Consider the following 14,112-nt stretch of genomic DNA (forward strand, 5'->3'; position numbering starts at 1 on the left):
CTGTTCCGGATTATTTCTACTTAAAAAATTATATTTATCCTCTACTGTGATTTTGCAATTTTTCCTGAATATTTATGTGGCTGAAATGAAGGTGGATAAGCTACATGGTCCCTTTTTTATAGGGGGATTTGCTGTGGAAATGAAACTCATAATTTGGGTTTCATGTACTTCATAGTTTCTCTAAGATATGTTGATAGTAATTCAGTCATGTACGACGATGTCTTTCATGTGTATCTGTACATCCTACATATAAGACTTTTTACAATTACCTCTCAAGTGACATTTTTGCCGAGTGATAACGCTAAAAAGACTATGGACTTAGAGATTGGTGGTTCAAGTCGACCCTTCGCAGGAATTTATAACCTGTAAGTTAAATTCACGTAAGATGTAAATATATACGGTATAAGTAAATGTAAGACTAAATAAGAGAAGATAGTTGAATTGAAGGCTATGCAGGAGAATGAGAGAGAAGAGATAAAAGAGAAGTAAATTGGTTATTCATTAATTTTAGTTTCTCTCCATCTAAAACCCCTACTACCCAGGCAGGTCCTGCAAGTATGACATCACAGATGTCAGGGTACATGCACATGGTACATGTTTCGTTCAACATGCAGTTCAACTCAAGGTGGCACACAGGCTGACGAGGCTAATGCGAGACCAGCGAGGATACTTCTTCATTTTTAACATCTTTATGTAGCCAAGCCCGGCATTCAGCTTGCAAAAACATTAAAGAGAAGTTTCCCCTTGAAAATAGTCCAATCCAATAGGAACCACAGCTTTCATCGAAAGTGTTGAACATATTTTTTTAAAGACTTGTTTTCAGATAATTGTATGAAAACACCTTAAAATTTTTACAACACTGTCTTTTATTTTATGTGTTACTACATACAACATTAAGATTTTTCAACTATAGTCCATTAATGACAGATCTCAATTTAACATCACAATGTATTTTCATACATGAAAATTTTTTGTTATGGTCGTTGTATATTTTGATAATGGTGCTTTTTTTACTAGACTCTACTGTTTTAATTTCTAGATGCACTGAGTTTGATAGCTGCAGCCGCTTAAGTGCAGCCAGTATCCCGTATTTGGGAGATACTGGGTTTGAACCCCACTGTCGGCAGCCCTGAAGCTGGCTTTGTTTCCCATTTTCATACCAGGCCTTAATTAAGACCACGGTCACTTCCTTCCCATTCATAGCCCTTTCCTGTGCCATCATACCATAAGACCTATCTGCGTCATTGTGACGTAAAGCAACTTGTACAAAAAAAATTAGGTACATACGTAATAATGTGATAATATTTAATGTGATAAATTTTGATCAGAGCACAAGACAGGACCAGATACCAAGAATATCCAGTATCTTTCAAGTTTAAATATATATCCTTGTTCTCCCTTTCTTTTTATGAACTTCGATGGCTGAAGGTGTTCTACAATGAGGACGAAACATGTACCATGATTTGATGTTATTCTGAAAAGAATAAAGTTAATTTGTATTGTAACAGTGGAAATCTCCTAAAAGTACCATAACACTTAATAAGAACCAGACTTACAAGGGACCATTAGTCAATGTTAAGAAAACTTGAAACTGATTTGTACACCATCGGAAAGAGCACAATGAAATATGTAAAACACTTGAATATTACATCCTATTGTGTATGCATCTACGAGTTACAGGGCGGTAAAGATGTACAGGTGGGGATCGTCGGTATCCAATTGGAGTGAAGTTATTTTGAACTGCTGATGTAAGGAGAAGCGAGCGAGAGAGAGGGGGAGGCAGCAATGGGAGTGCAGTGAGCCATCTTGAATTGTGTACGGGTCGTTCCAAAGTAAGCTTCTACCTGTATAATTAATTCCAAGTTTCGTGATTACTGCGTTATGATTTAAAAGAAATGCATACATAGTTTAACAGGCTTACAATGTTTACATGGTGTATTGCCGTCACAGTGCTTGCTCTCTCTCTCTCTCTCTCTCTCATTGCACCATAGCAGTTCAAAATAACTTCATTCTGATTGGACACTGATGACCTGCACCTGCACATCAATACCGCCCTGTAACTTGTAGATACATATTTAAGGTAGCATTTCCCCACAATTTTCAAATGTAATTTCGTTATATCCAAAAGGACGGGGCAATTATAATAGAAATGTATTATTTCCCAGGAAAGTTATAAAATCCTTAATCTCATGGAATGGCTCTTACTGTGGTACAGCTAACTCTTCAGCTTCTCCTCTTCTTTCTTCTTCCTCTTCTTCTTCCTCCTCTGATTCACTGCTTCCATGATGATTGACTAGTTCCTCCACTTCAGGAACAGCTCTCACCTCATTATTGTAGAACTCAACAATCTTCTTCTCAGTGTGTTTCACTTCATTTCTCCACATTTCTGCTGTCACCTGTAGGATATATTGAAGTATCACAACCTGACAAGTATATGATGAACTCCACTTGCCTATATCCAATAAATAACATTTCTACTTGGACTACCTGATCAAGAGATTCTTTCCACACAGCTCTACCTTAGTCTAATCCATGGCCAGGTCTTGAAGCCACTTTGTTATAATACTGCTTTGCCACAGACTATTCTAATTCGATGGCATTGAAAAATGGGTGATATGGACGTTATAGGATAGTATGGCCTTCATTGTGCAGCTTCTCGTCAACAATGTACCTGGTTTTAAAAAACAGAGAAATATTGTTATGCATAGGCTACATGAAAGTAAACAACATTACCTTAACTTATGTTCAGATGCTTCTATACCTCTTTAAGTGACTTTTGATTCATATGACACAACCTTTGCATCTCATCTTTTGTTGCATTTTCTGGTGGAGACACCCCATTCTGCCTCAACCATGACTATAAATTAAAGGAAAAATAAAAATAAAATTCTGTAACATCATTAAATATCGTTCAGTAGAAGGAAATATTTAATATAGTATAATTACCAGTAAATGATCCTTCCTCCATTTTGTTGTTGGTTGATGCTCCACAAGCTTACAGTGATATGCTGCATTATCCATTAACACAGGGTCCTATATTTCTTAATCCTACGATTAATTGTGTTTCCACCCACTTCTGAAATTTCTCACTGTTCATAGCACCATGATAATCTTGATTTCTCTTCAAGTTTGTGGCAAATATCAAATCAGCGCCTGTAAGAATTTTAAATTTTAGAATGAAGGTATTTCTTCCAAAAAAGTATTCCCTGAAATTATGAGATCACCCTCTTCAGGGATACTAATTGACAAAAACTGTGATTTCTGTTGAATGATAGAAAAAGATGTCTGATTTTAAGTGAAACCAACTATAATGTAGCAAAGTCACCTGATGATGAAGTCAATGAATTACTACTTACACTACTTTATCCTAACATCTGTCATGAATGTATTTCCATTAGTGGAGTTTTATCATACCAAAGACACCTGATGAAGATATATTATTCTAAGATTTTTATATAAAATATAACATATATATTCACCACTCATAAAAATCCAAGTCTCATCCAAGAAAACAACAGGTTTTGGTTTCTCACTGTCCTTAATTTGCATGTATTCCCTCGGAAAACAGGATATCTTAAAACAAATGTCTTCATTTTCTCTAACGCATAGGGATCCCCTTTACTCCACACAACTCTCGTGGCCTTCAAAATTCTGCTTAATGATGTTTCTGAGCCCTTGTACAAATAAGTGTCATTTGCTTTCATGTGATCGAAAATCTTTCTTACAGTTACAACTTCTCCTGTGGGAAGAAAAAATAGTGCACAAAACATTTCTGGGAGTTTATCTCACCTGCGTGCCGTTTTCTATAAATAATGTTGCAATGGATTCCTTGTGAAGTTACCTTACCTTTATGTAATTTATCATAAATAAACCTTGCTATCACTTCCTTAGAAAAACTGTCTATGCCGGTCATTGGATGTTCATGCTTCCTGGGGTAGAAAATTCAACTCCCTTCTTGAAATTTCCTATTCTGGGACTAAACTGAAACCACGCTGTAAGAATACACACAAGGAAATATATTACATAGACATATGCTGTAAGTCAATATGAATACACAAAGGTTAAGTCTACAGACTGTATCAACACAGTTAGGTTTGGTTCATAATGAAATATTCCTCCAATTCAATTGTTTGTCATTATGTCAGAAAATTATCATAGAAACAAGATTAAAATAAACACTTACCCCAGTTAATTTTGAAACTCTTATCATTAGGTCCATATCACTACGACTGACACCTTCTTCTTCGTCTTTCAATTGCTCATAGCAATACATAAGCATTTCTTGACCTGATTTTTGTAAAGGATGTAACGTTGCTTTCCTTTTCGGAGGAGTTCTTGCAGATTTTTCTTGCTTCTTAGACATCCCAATCGAAGTCTGTATTGGACGAAATAGGACTGTAATTAATAAAATGATGTGTTCATCATTTCACACAAACTGTGTTATTCAAACATGCCACAATTCTACTTACCTGGTATTAGCCAAATAGATTTACAATCCCACAGAAAAAGAAAATATGCTTTAAATATGCTCGCAAATGTATCACTAGTGCCTTTAACAGTACTACAGTGGCAATACGTAATTCAGGCAACAACCATGACTGAACGTTGCCAACATGGCAGATTAACAGTAAGAGTAAGAGGTCGTATTGGCAAGTAGGGTCCGTAAACTGTATGGTTAGCGACACTGAAAATAAATCAACAGTAACAAAAGGAACTATAAATCACTACCTTTACATTGCAGGGGATTAAGAGTAAGGTTGCACCCTTAGTGTATAGGCTTACGTGCTCAAGAGTATATATTGATCATTCATAACTTTTTTAAAAGTTGTTGTTCTTCAATTTTAGTTCACCGGGCGAGTTGGCCATGCGGTTAGGGGCGCATGGCTGTGAGAAGATGGTTTTCTGTGGTTTCCCATTTTCACACCAGGCTGTACCTTAATTAAGGCCACGGCCGCTTCCTTCCAACTCCTAGGCCTTTCCTACAACATCATCGCCATAAGACCTATCTGTGTCGGTGTGATGTAAAGCCACTAGCAATTTTAGTTTGAGCTTTTCATAATCATGAACTTGCTCTTATATGACACTCTTTTGCAGATTACCTCCATGAGAAATGAGGTTCAACGAGCGAAGGTTCATGTTATCAACAAATTGGTTCGAGAATCAAGGAAGCTGAAAGCTAAGAAGGGAACTGAGAAACAGAGAGAGAGAAACTGCAAGAAGGCAGATCGCTTGGCCAAGTTGGTCCTTCATATCAAGGTCAGTATGCAATGGAATGTTCTTCATATGAGTAAGACAAAATAAAGTTTTAAAAATTTCAGCTCATCTCTTTCAGTATTCACTCTGCACCATTTTTTGTCTGGGGTTTATAACCAGTAAATAAATTGAGTCTGAGCTTTATGCCCTGAATTCACTCTGGCATGACTCCCACCATATTGCAGTATTCTTGTTAATCTTAGAATAGAATTCCTTCCTCTTTAGTACACAGGCCACCTTCAGCATTTTGATGATGTAATTCAATCAGTCGCTTCTGATTTGCATTTACCGAGCTCGATAGCTGCAGTCGCTTAACCCATTCCAGTCTGGGCCTTAATATCCCTAACAGACGTTCTGGACTGGGCATTTTTAAGGATCTTTAAAACATTATATCTCTGTACCTGTAGGAGATATTGGCATGATTATTTTTTCTTTGTGCTTGTTTGAGCATCTAATTTTCAAAAACGCTCTTTGTATCATGTCAACTATCACTTGAGATTTTAAAATTGTTTATATATTATACCATGTTTTGCGAATGGAGGAAAGGTCTGATGGATAACTAAGCAAGTACATTTTTCTGAAATACAGTAATATTTACCCTATTTCGCTAATATAAAATGTGCATTGCAATTACAAAACAACAACGATAATAGGTACTGGTAGGATATAAAAATAATAATTTTTCACTAATAATAATAATAATAATAGTAATAATTACAATAATCAAAATTGATGCTCTTACAAAATTTTATTTTAATTGATAATTTTTTTTAAAGGTTACTCAAATGTAAAAATATTGTTCCATTTACCACAAAAGATTTCTGAGAAAGAGAAAATACAGCCTTCTAAACAGACAACTTTACTAATATATAGACAATCTTACGTATTCACGCAATAAGAAATACGCGGGAACATGCGCTAGGCCGTAAAACGAACTCCAGTCATAATGAAATGCAAGAAGTTGTTTCGAATTCATATGTCAATAATATGTTCATTTGCGCATAAACTTATAATATATCATAAAATATCCAAAATATCACTTTCGTCAAGCACATGTTTACCACGAGAAGCCATGTCTTAGAGCTCACTGAGTGACAACATCTACTGATGCATGCTGTTCAAATATATCGTAAATTCTCTGACTTAGAATTATAATACTGCCATCTGCTTAAATACTCTTGTAACTAATACATGAAGAAACACGATGTAACCACCAGAATGCGCTCATAGCTCGTTCTCGATTTTTAGCGAATTGTCGAACCTTACTACGGGCTATGCCCACAGCGCGGCCTGAACGTAATTTCGGCCGCTGCGAGCTATGCTTGCAGTTAGACCAGAAAGAGTTAAGTGCAGCCAGTATCCAGTATTCATGAGATAGTAGGTTCGAACCCCACTGTCGGCAGCCCTGAAAATGGTTTTCCGTGGTTTCCCATTTTCACACCAGGCAAATGCTGGGGCTGTACCTTAATTAAGGCCCGACCGCTTCCTTCCCACTCCTAGCCCTTTCCTGTCCCATCTTCGCCATACCACCTGTCTGTGTCGGTGCGACGTAAAGCAACTAGCAAAAAAAAAAAAAAAAAAAAATGCATTTAGGGCAGTCGCCCTGGAGGCAGATTCTCTATTTGTTGTTTTCCTAACTTTTTCTTAAATAATTGCAAAGAAATTGGAAATTTATTGAACATCTCCTTTGCTAAGTTATTCCTGTTCCTCACTCCCCTTCCTATAAACAAATATTTGCCCCAATTTGTCCTCTTGAATTCCAACTTTATCTTCATATTGTGATCTTTCCTACTTTTAAAGATACCACTCAAACTTATTCGTCCACTAATTTCATTCCCACCGAGCTCGATAGCTGCAGTTGCTTAAGTGCGGCCAGTATCCAGTATTCGGGAGATAGTAGGTTCGAACCCCACTGTCGGCATCCCTGAAAATGGTTTTCCGTGGTTCCCATTTTCACACCAGGCAAATGCTGAGGCTGTACCTTAATTAAGGCCACGGCCGCTTCCTTCCCACTCCTAGCCCTTCCCTGTCCCATCGTCGCCATAAGACCTATCTGTGTTGGTGCGACGTAAAGCAACTAGCAAAAAAAAAAAATCATTCCATGTCATCTCTCCACTGACAGCTAGGAACATACCACTTATTACAAGTAATATTATCATTATGAGTCCATATTGAAATTCATTGTAGGCTACTTCTTAAAATTACAAATTATATATTTGATCAACCACCTATTCAATACATAAAAATCTTTAAAATTAGGATTTAATCCTTGTTACAATAGTTTGAATGGGACATGTTTCGCCTATTTTACAGGCATCATCAGCCATCATAACACCTCAAAAGTTAGATCAGGATCCTGATGTTCAAAATGTATTATTGGATTTTATCAACATTTATAATCTTAAAAACTAATTACAAGTTCTTATATTGGAATTGAAAACAGTTGTGGTAGTTTAAAAATATATGAGACCAATAGCCTCGTGAGTTTCAAGTTGGAATAAGTTTGCTAAAAGATTAGACATTCTAACTTAAGACTTCAACAGTTTGTTATATTTTCCTTTACACCACATTTATTCAATATGGGTTGGGGACGTAGAAAAAGAGTACATCCACAGTATCCTGTCTGTATCATAAGAGGCTACTAAAAGGGGCGACTTAGTATCGGAAATGGGTTGTGGCTTTGGCACCATGAATTGTACCCCATGGATGGTAGGGTCTGAATACATCAACAGGAAATCCCTACCTGTCGTAGATGGCTCCTAAAGGTTCCTTTGTAGGGTGACCAGTCTTTCTCTTTTATCTGGACATGTCCTCCTTTTTAGACCATTGTCTGGGGTCCGTGTGAATTATGTAAAAAACCCGAAATGTCCCTTTAAATTAATCTGCTTATTTTTGGGTAATCTGTTTTACTACTTCATTTTTACAAGTATTCTTCATTACGCGATGGCATCATCGATATATAGAAATGTGATTATGGATGGATATACAGTACATGCAGTTATTCTATACATGCCTTGTGTTGTGGTAACAGATGCTATTTACCACTCTCTATTCTGCATGTTTCTCTCTCAGCACTATCCCATCAGAACATTACTATGTTAATGTGTGATGACTGATAACATGACAAGTGACAGGAGATAACTGGGATTTGAAGGAAGCCTATTTTAAAAGGATGGTGCTAAGAAATGATATTAATTACTGTGATGTTGAAAAATTTATTCTGTGTTTGCAAGCTGAGTCTAAATCCATTCAAACTGATGATGTGAAATCTTTTGATCAGTTATGCAATTTCAAACAGTTCCCTAATGAGAGTGGTAATGACCCTGAATTTAACAAGTTATCTTGTATTCACATGTTATGTCTGTTGATTGTAGTTCAGAGTTATCAAAACTTGCAGTGTGTTTTTTTTCTCTACCAGGGCACAATGCAAATATAGAAAGACTATTTTCATTGATCTCAGCACAATGGACTGATAACAGGAATTGTTTGAAAGGTAGAATTTGTGAAAATCCTCATAATGGTTCAGTATAATCTAAAGGAATTTACAAGTGCATCTTGTCATTAGTATGTTTTGGACATGTAGACAAATGAATCTTCAGAAAAGTACCAGCAAGGTGTGAAAATTAGTTTTATTGTTGAAATTTAGTTTATGTATGTGAAAATTAGAACATATAAGTCTAAATTCAGGCTCTCAATGAAGGATTTTTGTGTCCTCTTTTTTCTGGTATTGTCCTCCTTTTTAAATAGTTTTATCCTCTTTTTTTTATCTATTAGCATCTGGTCACCCTAGTTATGTGGCCATCGGTCCCCTCTTCTTTTTCTTATTTTTTCTTGAGGATTGGTTGTAGACTGAATCAAAGTTTGATGTGCGTGCTGCTTGGGGAGGGGCCTCTTATGTGTGTGACTACACTTGAAAGCCCAGGGGGTATCCCCAAACCGTCAGGTGGGAGCGCCATTTACTCAGCAGTAGTATCCATCTGACAAGCAGGTTCCCACACAGTCAAATGCCATAAGAACATGTTATTATCAATTACTTTTAATTTTTTCATCTATATTTATCACTCTGTATATGCTATGAGGTACATTATGGATGATGTGAGGAAAGGAGCCCTGGTTCGTATTGCCTCAGTCCATATTAGTGATCAACATTGGACTCTGGACAGTACTTGCTATGATCGGGTTGGTATTGCCTTGGCTGCTTGGTACGGCTACAGAGGCCGCTGTAGTTCAGAGTTATCAAAACTTGCAGTACGTTTTTATTTTCTGTACCAGGGCACAATGCAAATATAGAAAGACTATTTTCACTGATCTCAGCACAATGGACTGATAACAGGAATTGTTTAAAAGGTAGAATTTGTGAAAATGGCATTCAGGGAGGAAGGTTTTGGGCATGGCTGGAAATAAACGTCCCAAGCCTGTCCATGGTGGTTCTCCATCCAAATCTTTAACCTTTGATTCCCTCAGAGGATCAACCTGTTCAAACCCCACTGTCAGCAGCCCTGAGGATGTTTTTCCGTGGTTTCCCATTTTCACACGAGACAAATGCTGGGGCTGTACCTTAATTAAGGCCACAGCCGCTTCCTTCCCACTCCTAGCCCCTTCCTGCCCCATCGTCGCCATAAGACCTATCTGTTTCTGTGCGAGGTCAAGCAAAAAACAAAACAAAAAGAGGATCAACCCCTGGGAACAAGCGCAGTGTGAAAGCATGGGATCCAGGTTCCTTAGGTTCCTGGTTAACATAAACTATTTTAAATAGTTTCAGACAAGTCAATACAGGATCAAATAAAACACCTATTATGGTTAATTTTATCAACAGTTTACTTGACACGTAATGTAATAAAACTTAATGGCCAAATAGCATTGGAGAGAGAACATGGTATGTGACCCTAGTCCATAGACTAGCTGTAAGTCGCAGCGGTAACATTTCGCATTCTGTGCCTATGGTTGCAGGATCGAATCCCAGCGCAGTCGGTTGGCATTTGAAGATGCTTTAATGGGAGAGAGCAGTGTCAGTGGATTTACTTACGTACGTTAAAGATCCTTTTTACTGGGAGAGTTAGTTGTGTAGTTATGGGCGCGCGGCTGTGAGCTTGCATCTGGGAGATAGTGGGTTTGAATCCCACTGTTGGCAGCCCTGAAGATGGTTTTCCGTGGTTTCCCATTTTCACACCAGGCAAATGCTGGAGCTGTGCCTTAATTAAGGCCACGGCCACTTCCTTCTAACTCCTAGGCCTTTCCTATCCCATTGTCGCCATAAGACCTATCTGTGTCGGTGCGACGTAAAGCCACTAGGAAAAAAAATCCTCTTTAGGGGAAAATTTCAACTTGCCAGTGTCTCGTAAGCTGCAGTAGTTAACCCCTCAACGACGGGGAACATTTGAGTGCCACTTTACCCAGTAGACAGAGGTGTTTCAGTTGTGAGCACTAAGAAAATTCAGCACTGTCTTTAAAAATTCACTTTTACAAGATTATTTTCAAACATTTACAGTAGAGGCTCGAAATAATGTAGTTTACATTCATTGTCTATATATTTTCGTTGTAATCTACTAATGGAGAAGGAACCTTCCATATTTTATACTAAATGAAAATGACGTTCTTGTATTTCCATAGGTTGTTTCAGAATGCAATGAAAGCTAGGGTAATCGTTGCCTTGGGAACTTTGAGCGGAAGAACCAGGAATAATAGTTCAAAGATTGATTTGGCACAAATCCCAGGGTAATGGGACGATTAGTTCATGAGAAAGAGGGCATGTTTCATAGTCTTGCGTACTATGAACTCTCATTCCGTATATTATGCATTCACTCTTGCTTTGCTCAATTCAGTCTGATGTAATGCTCCTATCGTCTGATTCCTTAAAACTTAATTACTTCTCTTCATTCAAGCTGCACTGTGCCATGCTTATGCACCACACAGTATCATATTTCAAAGTGACAACAAGTCAAGTAATTATGAGTCGTAAGAGGTTTCAAGGTATTGAAAGAATTACAGGAATCCTCACCAGATGATCAGATGATGTCAACATGCATATCAGTGATAAGATGGTGATTTATACTATCAATCTACATAAGGAAACGTTGTGTAGTATTACATACATCTTCTAGAATGCAGCAGAAATTTCAGTCTGTATGCCCTCAAGCAGAAAGAGGTCAGACTCTTTCTAACTCTTTAGAAAGGGAAAAAAAAGAAACACTAATTTGGGCTTATTCATACATACAGGGAAAGCCGAGATCTTCACCTTTAAAGATACACTATTTCCATCTCAACAACTTTAAAAATTTACAAGCTAGAACAAGATAGGCCTACAGGAGTTTATACCACACATGGAGGTCAGCAGCACGTGAAGAAAGGGAGGTTTATATGACGTATGGAGGTCGGCATCAAGGGGTTTAAAATGACATAAAACCCGTTACAAATTGAAAGGTACAGGGAAAGAAAGGGCTCATTGCATATTTTTTTTTTTTTTTTTTTTTTTTTTGGAAAAATGGTGATCTTTACTCCATCTGCTGATGTTCACTTTAACTTTGTAGTGGGAAACTCCATCTGTGAAAGGAGGGGTTAGCTGAAGAAAAAAAAAGAGCGTGCAGGGAAAGAAAGGTCTCATCGACATACCTACAGGGGAAGAGAAGGAGCTAATTGTATTCTTCACATGCTCAGTGTACAAGCAGTAAGAGGTTAGCTAAGCAGAACAGAAGCAATTTATTTGAGAAAAACAATACATAAGAATAAAACAAGAAGTCATTGTGAATTTGAGGCAATTTGCTTTGACTGTGGAAAAAATTTGTCTGTTCCTGCCATCTCCATGAATGTTTGCTACAGGAGACAGTTATCTGTGTTTGCATTTAACATCCATGTACTGTCCACTTCCAAAAGGGTTTTTCATGTGTGTCCAGAGCATGAAGGCAGAAAGAGAAGTGGCGATGTGTGCTCCTTGTTTCATCACTTCATCTACAACTATTCTAATGTAATGCACCTGAGTATGTTCTGTGAGTCGTGTAGTGAGCAGCAGAAGAACTTCACTTTCTTTCAGTCCCTCTTCAACATGGTGAACATTGAGGAAAAACTGTAACTTTCCATGTAAGGGGCCATTCTTTTCTTGAGAACAATAAGAACATGGGTTTGATGAATTCAAAAGCTCAGGCAAATGTTCCTAGAAACTGGATCTCTGTCATCAAAACCGTTTATCAGAAGCCCTCACAGTTCGACGTTCTAACAGTTGACCACACATTGTTTAAGAGATGGAAGAACTTCTTGGATGAGAGGTATGTGAAGAAGTCACCATTTCCATCCCTACCAGTAACAGAGATCAAGATCCAGAGAGGACCGTTGTTGAACTTCCGGACCACTTACAACAGAGCTTGGGAATCCGTCTCCAGAGTAGCGAAATGGAAGAGATCCTATTGGCCAGTTTGACCTGCCAGAGGAGGCTAAGGTAAATGCATAATTTCCTTCATGGTGTAATTCTCACCTTCACTTGATTACCCCAACATAGCACAATGCTTTTCTTCTCTTGGAGCTTTGCCCATATCTGCCAAGAAGTTCTTAGACTTACAAGAGAGTTTCTGTGCCCATATCTGCCAAGAAGTTCTTAGACTTACAAGAGAGTTTCTGTGGTTGTGAGGCAAGTGATAATTTCTCAAGAATTCCTCACAGTTAATAAACTGTAGCCTTTGTTACGGGATGTGATGGACGTAATAATTACTAAAGTAATTGGAAAATTGTTATAAATATTTTTAAATGTGTTATTGTGCCTGTCAGAGGCTTGAAAAATGTTCATAATTTATATATTTCTCTTGTTATTTTACTAATGATAATGAAATTAAACAGTAAAATAGAGACTTATAAGATCAGTGCAATGAGCCCCTTTTTTCCTACACATGTACATAGTCAGATAATATTTTAATAGTTCTTTTGCCTTATCGTGTGTTGAAATTCAATAATGAAAATAAGTTACACATTTATAATGAATATACTAAGATTTGTGAATTTCCAGATTTAAAAATCAGTAAAAGAAAAGATTCTATGGGGCTTCAAAGTTTAACCCTCCAGCAGGCTCGCCTAAAAATGACACATGACCAGGCGCATGGTGTACTTTATAGCCCACACTTCAACAACACATATTATTGGTAAATATCTCATTTTCACCAAATTTTATTTATCCACATCACTAATAACTACAAATGTTAGCATATTATACACTGTAGCAAGTGAAAATGCAACACTGTTATTTGCACGCTTGAAAACTTTAAAGAAATTTGATCCAATTACACAAGCATCTGTGCATATTCTAATGTACTCTGTTCCAATCACAAGTACATAAACTAACTTTAAGAAATTCTTCTTGCTGTTCCAAGAATCACATGTGTAGGTAACTTTTACAGGTTTCTTGCAAGCAAACTGATTGCAAGAAGTACACTAAATGGTGGTACTAATGTCTTTTGCTCGACCACAGGATTGACATTCTAATTTGTAAACTCTGCCGTTCATCTATTCTTCTTTTTCTTCTTTCGAATGGACCTACTTCAACTGTTGGGCTTTGATCTTTGCCCAGTATTGTCGCATCTTCTGCTGATGTAACTCCTTTCTCTCTTCTGTCCAGGTGTACCTTTCCTTCAGAGTTTTCCCTGAAATCCACGGACTTCCTTCAGGGTGCGTCTCACAGACTGTTTTGGAGATCTCTTATTCCCAGTTCTTTAATATCCTTCTCGGTTTCTGTCAACCAAGTGGTGGTATTATTATTATTGTTCGTTGATAGTATGCGAATTGAAAATAAGTCTGGAGTTGGTGTGGGAGGTCCTAAACACTATTTTGATGTTATGATTTTTAAAGATATTAGAAATTTGGTAAATGCTATTACTATTG

General features: G+C 37.3%; 1 protein-coding gene across 3 annotated transcripts in view; it reads left to right on the plus strand.

Annotated features, from left to right (window-relative positions):
* The window catches only part of Rlb1, a 144,114-nt gene that overhangs the window by 28,921 nt on the left and 101,081 nt on the right, over positions 1–14,112 (plus strand). For all 3 annotated transcript variants that reach the window (XM_067153273.2, XM_067153271.2, XM_067153270.2), the window contains exon 2: positions 5,095–5,256. In XM_067153273.2, coding sequence (XP_067009374.2) covers positions 5,104–5,256 — 153 coding nt within the window. In that variant the 5' untranslated portion in view covers positions 5,095–5,103. The remainder of the gene's footprint in view (positions 1–5,094; positions 5,257–14,112) is intronic.

This window comes from Anabrus simplex, chromosome 1 (assembly GCF_040414725.1).
Source record: "Anabrus simplex isolate iqAnaSimp1 chromosome 1, ASM4041472v1, whole genome shotgun sequence".
NCBI lineage: Eukaryota > Metazoa > Arthropoda > Insecta > Orthoptera > Tettigoniidae > Anabrus > Anabrus simplex.